Below are 14,049 nucleotides of genomic sequence, written 5' to 3'. Positions count from 1 at the left end.
AGGGGGCACTCTTGCAGCATTCTCAGAAGGTGTACCGTTGCACTATGTGAAATTCACAACAGGAATAAAGACATGTATACTGCAACAGCAGCATTTCTGCTACATGTCCATTCACATTCAGCAATGAAAACATCTGCATTACTTTGTTTCAAATTTACATTCTACTCATTAAGGAAAATCTCAGCACTTGCATCCACAAAACAATAAAAGCCAGAATTACCTACATGTAACCACAACAACTAAGTGTAAAAAATACCAAATCCAGTTTAATAGAACCTGTTACAAGTTTACCCAGCATGCCAATCCCCAGCATAAAGGCATCCATCCCATATGGCATCACTCGGGATCGCCCCCTCGCTGAGCCAGTGGGTGACATCACTTCCTTCGGCTGTGCCTTCTTACATTCAACCTGAAAATAGGATAACAGGGAAATTACTTATCAGAATGAGCAGTACAGGTCCAGGACTTCATGTAAACACATCTGAAGATTTTAAAACAGTCACTGAAGATCCAGACAATGAAACTTAATTCACATACAGTCAGACAACTCAACAATCAAATGCACACTTGTTGTACTTTGTATTTCACACCAACTGCTGCTTTTACTTAATTTAAGAAAATATATGTTTCGGCTGTTTTATTCTGTTGCTATTATTAATTCAAGAAAAACTGTGCTGCTTTTAACACTGTTGCTTATTTAATTAAAAAAGAATTACCCTGCTTTTTTTCTGTTGTTCCATTGCATTTGTTGGCCGTAGTATACACCGGATTCAGACCAACTGAAGATTGAGCACTAAAAATCAAGACATCTTTTTATTTTAGAGAAGCCCCTCTGTACCCTTGTGGCAGGAGCATACAGTAGGACTATCTAATTGAAGATTACTGGTTCAGGGCTCAGTTTGAGCTTTTTCATTGGTTTCTTTGTATTAGCTGCTTTGCTCTTGTTTGTGGGTAGTGGACCGTTGCGCACCACCGTGCAGAGAGGTAACTCTTGGTGGTTATAGAAGCAAAAATGACAATAGAAACATTTTTCCTTACAAGTGGCTGCTATCTAGCGGAGCAGTTCTTGAACAGCTCTCAGATGTTCAGTGAACCACCCAGCAGAGACTTAACCTTTTACTTATCATCAGACCCCCTAAATCCCCTCTTTTATAGACCTTCTACTGTACACCCCATGGGTTAGTCACCCTAAAATAGCTCCCTGCCTGATACCCCCATTTTTTTCTCCTTATCTGCTGAGATACCAGGTTCAAACCTTGCATTATGGACTCTCAATTTCCCTCCGTTTCTCCCGCCAGCCTGGTGGACATAGGTTTGAGGCAGTGTAGCAACTGCCTCATGTACACTGACAACCCCTTAACTCCTAAATCACTCAACCATAATTTGCGAGAGATGTTCCTACAAAAAGAATCTGGAATCACTGCTCTCTCACGTCCAGAACAGCAACACTAAACAGGTTGTCAGCTCACACATCACGACTCCTACTCATAATATGCACCCAACACATAAATCTTCATATACAGAAGTACTCTCCAGAAACTTACCTAAACACCAGAGACCTCCAAAACACAAACACGCTAACACAACACTCAAAGCACCTAATATACATAAAAACTCTAGCACCTGTGTCTCAGCAAATAAGCCCTTAAGGCAATGCATGAGTATTCCAAACGTTTTAGTTATTGGTGACCTGATAATGAGACATACAGACACCCCACTCAACAGGCTGAACAAGGAGAATTTTATGGTCAGCTGCCTGTCTGGTGCAAGACTTCATCAGATCATACATGCACTCAAGTCTCTTAACAACAAGTACAGTTATGATTCCATCATAGTCCGTGTTGTTGTGAACGGCTTGTGACGTACCTCTCTGGACTACATGAAGAGAGATGTGATTGAGCTTCCCGAATACGTGTCCCAGATGGGCATGTCCCTAGCTTTGAGCAGCATTGTACCCTCCCCTAGGAGGATGCCACAATATAAACAGAAAATGACTGGCTTCAATAATTGGCTTAGTTTCTGTTGGCTTTCTTAGGGGATCCAATTCCTGTCAGCCAGGGATGTTATGGTGGATAGACCACATTGCTTTGTCAGAGATGGTCTTCACCTAGCACCTCTAGGCTTTCAGTTGCTGACTAAAGCACTTGCCTCATAATGCCTTTTTCTAGGCAAGGTCACAACAACAAAATTCCTGATGTGAAAATATTAAACACAAAGAAACTAAGGATCATGCTGCTCAACACCAGAGGTTTAAATCAGAAACTATACTATCTGGAAGCACTCCTCTCACTGGAAGATACTGACATCTTCACTTGGCTTAAGGCCACAGAAAGCACCCCGGCCTTGCAAGGCTACAATGCCTTCCACACTCTCAGACCGCAAATTGAAGGTGTGACGGCCAAATGAAATGGAGTATCCATCTTCATTAAAGATAATTACACCTCTAGATAGTTAGACAAGAAAACTCCAAGTCCAAATTACAGTGGGTAAGACCCCCTTTTCAGGTCATTATCAGTTGCAGGTCCCCTTCCATGAACCAAGATCCCCACACAGCTTATTTGGACCTACTTGGGACAATTAAGGTATAACCTACCACCCTAGTCATGGGTGCCTTCAACTATCCTAACATTAATTGGGAAACTTATAAAAGCCCAAACTCACTCAAACAAAAGTTCCTGCACTTTGTTAACTCAAATTCCCTGGAACAAATAGTGCACCACCCCACAATGGGCTCCAATATTATAGACCTGGTCCTCACCAATATGAGTGACCCTTTGCAAAGTCTCATGTATAGTGCCCACACTGGTTAAATCCGACCATAAATCAGTCATTTTTGAAGTAGCAACAGCACAAGAACTCCTCAAAGGAGAAGGCAGGCTTAAAAACCTCGCCAAAGCTAACTATGCCCTCCTAACGGAAGGTATAATCTACTTCCAAGCTCTGGCTTCCAGAGAGGACATTGACATCTATACTAAGGTATACACTGATGCCCTGTATAAACATCTATACAAATATATAGACAGCCGTGCTGGATAGGATTAAAGCAAGATCCTCAAGAAAAAAAAAAAAAACATCCTGGTGGACGTCTAACATTAATAAATTATACAATAAGTGAAAAAAGCTGCTATCTAAAAATACAAAAGTGAGATCCCAGAACTGGAAGAGCACCCTCATCAGCCTAAACAAGCAAATAAGACAACTTGTAAAATCTTGAAAGAGCAACTATGAGAAAAATTTAGCAACCATAGCCAAGGATAACCATAAGGCTTTCTTCAGCTACATCCACAACCTAAAAGGAAGGAATCAGATGTGTGCTGAACTAACTGTGGATGGCATCATGCACACTGACCTTGCGAGAAATTGCAAACCTGGTAGCAAACGGGTTTGGTGAAAATTTCACCCCCCTACTCCCCCACGCATACCACAAACCATGTTTTCATCATCGCCTCCTCCCCCCCTACATCTTCAAAGAGCAAGCAAGTCATCAATGCTCTCTCCAAGGCTAAGAACACAGCCTCCATGGGACCAGATGGCATTCTGGGCTGCGTTCTTAATGTTCTAAAACAAGAGCTAGCTACTCCATTAGGCACTCTACTCAACCACAGCCTAAGTACTGGCTTTGTCCCCACTGAATAGAATACAGCAACTGTATCCCCCTCCACAACCAGCCTCATCTGTAAGGCAATGGAATGAATCAAGGACCTCATAAATAAGGATACAGTGGTGCAGCGGTTAATGTTGCCACCTTACAGTAAGAGGTTCTCCGGTTCGATTCTCGGCTGGGGTGCCTTCTGTGTGGAGTCTGCATGTCCTCCCTGTGTTTGCGTGGGTTTCCTCTGGGTGCTCCGGTTTCCTCCCACATTCCAAAGACATGCATCTGGAGCATTTTTCCCCAGGCCTCCAATGAAAATAGGCTCTGTCCTAGTCGGACTTTCCCTGCCAATAAATGTAAAATAAATAAATAAATATATGTGACCTCCAAACCTTGGATCCATCCCAGTTTGGTTTTGTCAAGGGCAGGGCATGCCTACTAAACCTGGTGGACTTCTTCGAGAATGTGACAGAGACACAGACTAGGGCAAGGCTTTGCACACAGCCTATCTTGACTTAGCTAAGGCCTTCGACACTATCCCACATTTGGGCATCATTGACAAACTAACCCAGTTGAATATCAACACCTATGTTGTCAAATGGGTTGCAAACTGGCTCACAGATTGACAACACTCACAAAGTGGGAGATTTTACCTCTACCAACAGACCTGTCACCAGTGGGGTCCCACAAGGGTCAGTGTTGGGCCCCCTCTTTTCTTGTTTGACATATACTTCTCAGAAGTCCAGGCCAAAACAGAGGGGTTGTGGCTAACCAAGTTTGCAGATGAGTGCAAATTAGGTGCTATCACTGAAGCCCATAGCAAAGTCAGTGTACTTCAAAAGGGACTTGCACAGAGCAATGATTGGTGCCAAAGCCATGGCCTTAAATTAAACGCAAAAAAAATGCATTATCATTCCCTTTGGTAAAAACAATGTCCCTGCTGATTATAAAATAATACCCTAAGTACCAATTCAGTAGTGAGAGACCTGGGAACACAAGTTGACTGTGACCTCAACTTTGACCATCATGTTTCTAATGTGGTTAGGAAGGCATTGTACGTTGCTCACCTGATTACCAAAGGCATCGCCTCAAGAGCAAAAGAGGTTATACTTCCCTGTACTCGTCCCCCATCAGGCCTGTTATTGAATATAATGCTTCCTTTGGCATGTACCATACCAGACACCTGCAGCAACTTGAGAGACCTCAGAGATTTCTAACTAAGAAAATTCAGGGTCTCCAGCTCATGTCACTATACTCAGTAGCGTACAGACTACTTAGAGGAGACTTCTGTCTGGTTTACAGGGCTATCAACGACCCAAATCTAATGGAAATGCTGCACATCCATAAGTCAAATGGGACTAGAATCATCCATTCCAGGGACCTCAACCTAGCCTGCGACATAAACATGACTTGCTAGAGAGACAGATACATACATCTCTCAGAGGTTGCCACTTGTCTGGAATAGGCTTCCAATCCATATCAAGCAGAGCACCTCCATGACCCTGTTTAAGCGCAACTTGGACAACTTGAAGGGGAAACCATAAATTTCTGCAGGGGATTGCCCCGGCTTCTATCCTGGACAAGGGTAGTCCATGCTAGAAAAACCTTGGGCATAGATGATATCTCTCATTTAGTATTATATTGGGATTTAACGGGTAGACTTGCAAAGACCCTCAGGTCAACAGCCTAGTAACATCGTATGAACCTACGACCTGCAGAATTAATATCCATACTCACTAAAAAGTAGCCATGTTTATGGATAAAAAATACAACTCACAAAAAAAGGGTGGAGTAGAAACATCCACAAAACACGATACAGTTTAAACGTGGGAAACAGTATGTCTCTAGATTATGTAACAAAATATAAACAATTCAATCTGCAATGACATAATTGTTATCTTAGAGGTCCTGTTGGGCACAGCCCACCTGCATAGGAGAACTGGAGAGAAAAACCTCCAGAAATGTAATCAAGATAAAGAAGACTTGGGCATTACAGATTACATACAGGCAATACAGATTATATACAGACATTATAGATTATATAAAGGCAGCATTTCCTAGCAGACTAACAGTCCAGACTGATGAGCCAACAACTTAAACTACAACAATATTACATAAGAGTACAACATGACTGTAATTTAACCTGGTCAACAAACTGTAAAATAAAACTAAATATTCTACACAATCAGAAGAGCCTCTGGAAAATTACGTCCACAATTTTTCTGTAATTTATACCATTTTCATCCTGTTCTCAACACAAAATCCATTTTATAACAAATGATGTTATATTTTTACTAAAATATTTAAATTTACATATTCAACTAAATTAATGGTTCAACAAAATGTTGCAGATTATGGTAAAGAAAGCCATGTCATTGTTCAAGTGTTGGATTCTGTATGGTTTCATCATTCAGGCTAAGTGTTAAGAGTTTGATCACATGAATCCCAAACTATACATTTCTTGGCATTAAGCTTGAGTCCATGGCTCTGGCACCAGGCATCTGTTTCTGTAAGGCCCTTTTGTAGAATATCCACATCATTTGGGATGATTCAATAATGGCTCCCAGTTTGCAGTCATCTGCGAACTTTGTTAGCCAGAGTCCCTTAGTGTTGGCCTGTACTTCAGAGAAGTAGATGCCAAACAAAGAGTGGTCCCAGGACTGAACCCTGAGATACTCCACTTGTCTGGAACTGGATTTGGAGTCGGCTACTTTTACAGTCTGGGTTCTGTCAGTAAGCCAGTTGGCAACCCATCGAGTGACGTAGGGATTTATGCCCAGCTTAGTAAGTTTATCTATGATTCCAGAGTGGGGGATGGTGTTGAAGGCCTTGGCGAGGTCCAGATAGGCTGTGTGGACCGCCTTACCCTCGTCCACAGCTCTGGAGACTGATTCGAAGAAGTCAATCAGATTCAGGAGACAAGATCGGCCCTTCACAAACCCAAACTGAGTGGGGTCCAATGTTTGAAGGTTGCCAATTTCTTTGTTTATAAGTTCCATGATAATGCGTTCCATACCGTTGCAGATCAGGCTTGTCAGACTGATGGGACAGTAGTTCCCGGGATCCAAGGCGGATCCTCCCTTGAGGAGCGGGATAACTGTAGCTGTGCGTCACTCAGTGGGCACGAAGCCTGAGGTGAGGCTATGACTAAACATGACACTTAGGTGAGGTGCCAGTTCATTTTGTAGTTCATGTAGTACTCAGCCTGGGATGTCATCTGGTCCCATGGATGCTGTATTCTTAGCTTTGGAGAGTGCGGTTTCTACCTGTGTTTCTACCTGTGTGGCAGTGATTATTGGAATTTGGCAATCTTTTGGTATTGAGATGGGCTGTTTAGGGGGTGAGAGGGGGGTGAAGTTGGCACTAAATCGATCTGCCAGGATACTGGCAATATCCTTGGGATCGGTATATTTAATGCCATTCTGTTGTAGCTCAGAGCAGATCTGAGCATTGCCATTTAGATTCTTGACATAACTATAGAATGCCTTGTGGTTGTCTTTGGAATCTTTGGCAATTTTATTTTCGTAACTAGCTTTTAAGGATTTTATGAGGGATCTCAGCTTCTTACAGAGGCTGGTGAGGGAGTTTTTTACATCCTGGGATTTTCCTCTTTTCTGCAACAGTTTCTTCCTTCTGTTGTATAGTTTGTTTATAGCAGGGGACCACCAGATTGGCTTCCTTTTTTTAGAGAAGAGCATCTTGGTTCTATTTGGGATGGAACGATTCATGCACGAGTGGATGTGCTCGTACAGTGCCTTAGTGTAGGACTCTGCAGTCAAACTTCCAGATCCCGTCTGTGTGGGTGTTGTGAAGTTTGTCACTTCTGACTTCAGTAGCATGAAGTTGGCTTTGGAGAAGTTTTTTAAGGAGGTTTCCTTACTGGGGGGGTGGGGGTGATTTGCTTATGGTCAGACCTGACCAATGAGGTGGTGACCACTGGTGTGGAGCATCTATCTCCCATGTTGGTAATGACCAGGTCTAGAATATTGGAGCCCCTGGTGGGACAATGGATTAGTTGATGCAGGGCATTGGAATTTATGAATTCCAAGAACCATTGGGAAAAGGAGTTAGTACCCGAGTAGTTTTCCCAATTATTGGCAGGGTAGCAGAAATCACCCAGTATTAGGGTGTTTGGTTGTATCTTAATATTTTCCAGTATGTTCAGAAAGGTGTAGTAAGAATCTTGGGGCATGGTAGGGGATCTGTAGCAAGCTACAGTTTAGATTGCAGTTTTACCTAGTGTTAGTTGCACCTGGAGAATTTCAGATGCATTGTGTTGGGCAACTAGCCTGGAGGTGTGAATAGGGACACTCCTCCACCTTTAGTGTTTCGGTCTTGGTTTTGTGGCCGAAAAGTGTGGTAAGAATTGTAGCCTGGTATTGCAGGGGTGCTCTCTGGAGCCTTGAACCAGGTCTCATTTACTGCACAGATATCGATGTTCTCCATTTTTAGGAGTGCCTCGAGAGAGTGCATTTTGAGGTTTAGACTTCTACAGACCTTGAAGTGGTACAGTGCAAAGTTAGTCTGCACTGCATTTAAGGAAAGTACCTAGACATGGCTGCATATCTGTTTAGTACCCTACATGATTATTAAAGCCGCAGCATATAACAAACTATTAGAAGACAGTGGGGCTGGTTACTGAAGCCAGAGATTTTCCCAAAATTTTTGCAAAAATATTTCTGCACTTTTTGGTAAAATTTTCCTAAATTTTCTAGTAGCGCTGGCAATGAACCACAAATTCAGCATTTAAAGATACTATTATTTCTGCTGGTGGCACATGAGCACTGAGTGTGCGTGTGTGTGTGTGTGTGTGTGTGCACGCGCGTGCACTTGTGCATGCGTATGCACTACTCTTCCCCCCTTCTCAAATCCTAATCCAACCACTATCACACATATACCAAAATACATACATGCTACGTCACTCACCAAACACCTGCTATCCCTACTGCTGACACATGTATACTGATGCAGGAGTGTGCCAAATCATCACCTTCCTGTCTGCTACCCCTTCTGGTGGCATATATGTGCGTGTGTATGTGCTGAATCACCACCATCCTGCTAGTGATACATACGTACCAATGTGTGTGCATGCTCTGAATTACCACCATCCTGTTATTCAGCTGGTGGCACATATATATCAAAGTGTGTGTGTGTTCTAACCCTGCTGGTGGGACATATATATCAAAGTGTGTGTGTGTTTTAACCCTGCTGGTGGTACATATATATCAAAGTGTGTGTGTGTTTTAACCCTGCTGGTGGTACATATATATCAAAGTGTGTGTGTGTTTTAACCCTGCTGGTGGCACATATATATCAAAGTATGTGTTTGTTTTAACCCTGCTGGTGGTACATATATATCAAAGTGTGTGTGTGTGTTTTAACCCTGCTGGTGACACATATATATCAAAGTGTGTGTGTGTTTTAACCCTGCTGGATGCACATATATATCAAAGTGTGTGTGTGTGTGTTTTAACCCTGCTGGTGGTACATATATATCAAAGTGTGTGTGTGTGTTTTAACCCTGCTGGTGGTACATATATATCAAAGTGTGTGTGTGTTTTAACCCTGCTGGTGGCACATATATATCAAAGTGTGTGTGTGTTTTAACCCTGCTGGTGGTACATATATATCAAAGTGTGTGTGTGTTTTAACCCTGCTGGTGGAAAATATATATCAAAGTGTGTGTGTATTTTAACCCTGCTGGATGCACATATATATCAAAGTGTGTGTGTGTTTTAACCCTGCTGGATGCACATATATATCAAAGTGTGTGTGTTTTAACCATGCTGGTGGTACATATATATCAAAGTGTGTGTGTGTGCGTGTTTTAACCCTGCTGGTGGTACATATATATCAAAGTGTGTGTGTGTTTTAACCCTGCTGGTGGCACATATATATCAAAGTGTGTGTGTGTGTGTTTTAACCCTGCTGGTGGTACATATATATCAAAGTGTGTGTGTGTTTTAACCCTGCTGGTGGTACATATATATCAAAGTGTGTGTGTGTTTTAACCCTGCTGGTGGTACATATATATCAAAGTGTGTGTGTGTTTTAACCCTGCTGGTGGCACATATATATCAAAGTGTGTGTGTGTTTTAACCCTGCTGGTGGCACATATATATCAAAGTGCGTGTGTGTGTGTGTGTGTGTGTGTGTGTGTGTGTGTGTGTGTGTGTGTGTGTGTGTGTGTGTGTGTGTTTTAACCCTGCTGGTGACTCATATATATCAAAGTGTGTGTGTGTTTTAACCCTGCTGGTGGTACATATATATCAAAGTGTGTGTGTGTTTTAACCCTGCTGGTGGTACATATATATCAAAGTGTGTGTGTGTTTTAACCCTGCTGGTGGCACATATATATCAAAGTGCGTGTGTGTGTGTGTGTGTGTGTGTGTGTGTGTGTGTGTGTGTGTGTGTGTTTTAACCCTGCTGGTGGTACATATATATCAAAGTGTGTGTGTGTGTTTTAACCCTGCTGGTGGTACATATATATCAAAGTGTGTGTGTGTTTTAACCCTGCTGGTGGCACATATGTACTGATGAGTCTGTGAGCTGAAGTGCCATTGTGCTTGTTGCCTCAAGTGGTGGCACTTGTATAAGATGCACATTTGTACTGAATTACCATCATGCTGTTGCTCCTGTTGGTACTGTTTAAGTACTGATGGGCATGCATGTTGTGGGTTCCACTAGAACAAACCCTAAAGCTCTAAACTCAACTGATGGATCATTATTAAAAAATAAATAAATAAAATACATATGTGCTCTAAACACATGCACTCGCAATTAAGATATTTTCATATAAGTAAAACATTAATAACTAAAGAAAGCATTTTGCAGCGGTGGGGTCAGATCCCCTCCCCCTACACCCCCTTACTTTATTACTCTTAGTCTGATATCACACCAGCTTGTAGAAAAAGCAGTCATTTAAAACAAAAATCTGTCAGTTGTTCTCTCAAAGACAAGACAAAAGTTTACAAGTCCACACACACTGTTACGATATGTACATCAAGCAAACAAATATGAGAAAACAAACTACGGAACAAACAAGCTAAAGCACACAGGAAACAAGTAACAATGAATCAAATACCTGAAGACAGCTATATGTAGAGTAGGTGTCACCACATCTGCTATTCCAGCTGGCAGTACATGTGCAAATATGCACTCCTGCTGTGTCAATCTCCCCACCACAACTGCTACCCATTCTGGTGTTATTATTTTAGCATCCAGGAGATGGCACTAGTGTAACAGTTTCCCACAGTGTGGCAACCATCCCAAAATGCTCTGTTAATCTCTACCTAGCCAAGTCCTAAGCTAGTCTGGGTCTAAATAAAAGTGTCCACAAAGGTGTCCATAACAGAGTAAGCTACTTCCCAAAAATTAAACTATACCTGATGTTCCCAATTTTCCCATTCCATCAAGGGAAGGTTCTTGCTGGGAGTACTAAACAAATGGGATGTAAACCATGTATGGATTAACTTTATAGACAGCTACCACAGTCAACAGCAGTTAAGACGGTACTTAAAACCAGTAAGTGCACATGCGTGCCAACTTACGGACTTGATAGTAACACTCAAGTTAAAAGAAATAACTTAAGGGTATTTTGCTAGAAGGTTTTGACTCATGAGGCCATAGACATGAAAACACAGTGAAGAATGGAAGAACAGACTAATGGAAACGACATTTCATTTGAACAGCTTACCTGGATGGCTTCTTGCCTACAGTGATCATAGACTTCACAGAGCTGAAAGTGCCAGCCTAGCAACATAACTGCTTCTGCCAAACTCAGCCAGGGGGCACTGGCAAGGAAAGCAAGATTCCCAACCTCCCCCCAAGTACCTGCAACTGAGGACCTGCAATCTCCTCTCCAGTGACAGACCAGTCCCACATCTGTTTCTCCCTTTCTCTGCAAAACCCACCCCATACCAGTGTCTCAGCAGGCTCCCAGCCACACCTATTTCATACCTTTTCCATCCCACATCAGTGCCCCATCCCCTCAAGAGTGGAAGACCCTTCCACTATCTGTGTCCCACCTCTGAACACTCTCTCCACACATTTTCTAATCAACTCTGTAATATACCTCCTTCCACACTGCCGTACCAACATTACAGTAACAGACCAATACACACTGGTGTCCCATCTCCACTATATCTGCAGCTCCTGCCCAACAGCTGTGTTCCACCTCCTCAGCCACAGCAGATCCCTCCCTACAGCTGTCTCACCTCCTATGCAGCAGTGAATCCCTTGTGACAGCTATGCCCACCTGCCACGCAGCAGCAGACCCTTCCCTTTAGCTGTGCCCCACCTTATCTGCAGTAGACCCCTCCCCACAGTTGTGCCCTACTTCATCTGTAGCAGCAAACTCCTTCCCTCATCTGTACCCATCTCCTTTACATCAGCAGATCTTTCTTTTCATCTGTGTACCATCTTCTCTGTACTGGAAGACCACCCTTCCCTCAACTGTGTCGCATCTTCTTTACAGCAGCAGACCCCACCCCAAAGTTGTGTTTCACCACCACTTTGGCAGCAAATCCCTCCCCACAGTTGTGTCCAATTACCCCTGCAGGAGCTTAACCTCTCCTCACCTGTGAATCAATGCCATGCCCCCTCCACACAACTGTATCTCCTCTCTGCTGCACAACCAGCAGACTCCTCCCACGTGTAATATACTCCTGAGCACTGTGGAACCAAAGGAAGACCTGCCTCTACATACCACATCTAACTTGCAATGAGTAACAAAGGTGTGAGGAGATGCCCACAATCTGGCCTGAAAAGCTGTAGACGTAGATACAGACCGGGTAGAGTGAGCCTTCACTCGGAACGGTAAATCTCTTCCCCCTGAAGTATAAATGAAAGAAATACAACTGGAAATCCACCTAGACAATGTGACTTTGGAAACAGGAGACCCAATTCTGTTTTCCAAAAATGAAACAAACAACTGATCAGATTTTCTGAGGTCCTTCGTTCTGTGCAAATAAAATCGTAATGGTCTGTGCACATCCAACTGATGAAATTTGAATTCTGCCTTGTTCAAGAACTGAGGAAAAAATACTGGTAATTCAATGGATTGTTAAGGTTACTAACTGACACTACTTTGGGAAGAAAGGAAGGATTCGGTCTGAGAGAAACCCTGTCCTTATGAAAAATCAAATAAGGTGGTTTAATTGATAAAGCTTGAAGCTCCGAAACACGTCTGGCTGACGTGATGGCTACCAAAAAGACAGTCTTCCAAGTTAAGAATTTTAAATCACAAGTGGCTGCAGGCTCAAAGGGGGGTGAAGTAAGACCCTGTAGAACAAAGTTTAAGTCCCAAGGCATAACTGGTTCAGAGACAGGAGGACGAAGCAACAACGTGCCTTTCAGGAAAGCCTTACAGAGTCTATGTGCCATTAGACTAGGTTCATCTGCGACGTGAAAGGTAGAAATCGCTGCCAACTGGACTTTAATGGTTGCGGCAGCTGATCCCTGGTTGAAAAGCATAGAGAGGAACTCCAATACTGATGAGATTGGAGCTGTGTAAGGGTCAATCTGTTTGGCATGTGCCCAGATGGAAAATCTCTTCCATTTGCTGTAATAAATCTTCCTGGTCAAAGGCTTATGAGAGGAAGATAGAATATGAACCACATCCAGCGAAAAATGGTCAAGCCTAACTAATGACGGAAGTGGAGTAGCCAAGCTGTCAACCGGAGGGCCCAAAGAGAGGGATGGAGCTGCCCTGACATGAGAGTCAGTAAGTCTGGTTGTGGTCCAGAATCCAAGAAGCGTCCATGAGATAGGGATGGAGAAAGGGGAACCAAATTTGACGAGGCCAGTGTGGAGCAATCAGAATCATTTTGCATCCCAAGGATTGTGCTTTCTGAATAACCTTTGACAGCAAAGGAACCGGAGGGAAGGCATATAGCAGACCGGAGGGCCAATCGTGGACTAGAGCGTCCCTGAGTGACTCCCCCTGAGGGGGGATAAGGGTGAAGTACATGCTGCATTTGGCATTGAGGGGGCTGGCAAAAAGGTCGCAGCAAGGCTGTCCCCTCCTGCAGAAAATCTGCTCTACAACTTGACAGTTCAGGGACCACTCGTGAGGCATCAGAATAGCTCTGCTTAGCCTGTCTGCGATCACATTGGACTTCCCCGGAATGTGTGTTGCTACCAGAAAACTTTGGGAAGACACTGCTCACTGCCACACTCACATGGCCTCTCTGCAAAGGGGATACGACTTGGTTCCTCCCTGTTTGTTCAGATACCATACCACCGACATATTGTCTGAGTGGATTGCAATAGTCCCGAGAGGAAGAAAGCTCTGAAGTGCTTGCAATGCTAGTAGCACTGCTCTCATCTCCAGGACATTGATATGCAGATGCATCTTGTGCTCTTGCCACGTGCCTTGGACTGTCCTGCCTAGATAATGCCCCCTCACCCCATCTGGGAGGCATCCGTGGTCACCATGGCAACTGGAGGCGAACGAA

General features: G+C 43.4%; 1 protein-coding gene across 8 annotated transcripts in view; it reads right to left on the bottom strand.

Annotated features, from left to right (window-relative positions):
* MSI1 (musashi RNA binding protein 1) overlaps positions 1-14,049 on the bottom strand; it is a 755,253-nt gene that overhangs the window by 197,392 nt on the left and 543,812 nt on the right. For 6 of the 8 annotated variants that reach the window (XM_044068892.1, XM_044068894.1, XM_044068889.1 and 3 more), the window contains exon 9: positions 277-409. In XM_044068892.1, coding sequence (XP_043924827.1) covers positions 277-409 — 133 coding nt within the window. The remainder of the gene's footprint in view (positions 1-276; positions 410-14,049) is intronic. The other 2 variants (XM_044068891.1, XM_044068887.1) reach the window with 1 other exon arrangement.

Source organism: Protopterus annectens, chromosome 4.part0 (assembly GCF_019279795.1).
Source record: "Protopterus annectens isolate FY-2018-M chromosome 4.part0, PAN1.0, whole genome shotgun sequence".
NCBI lineage: Eukaryota > Metazoa > Chordata > Ceratodontiformes > Protopteridae > Protopterus > Protopterus annectens.
The sequence above is the reverse complement of the archived record's forward strand: the minus strand, read 5'-3'. Positions and strand labels throughout refer to the sequence as shown.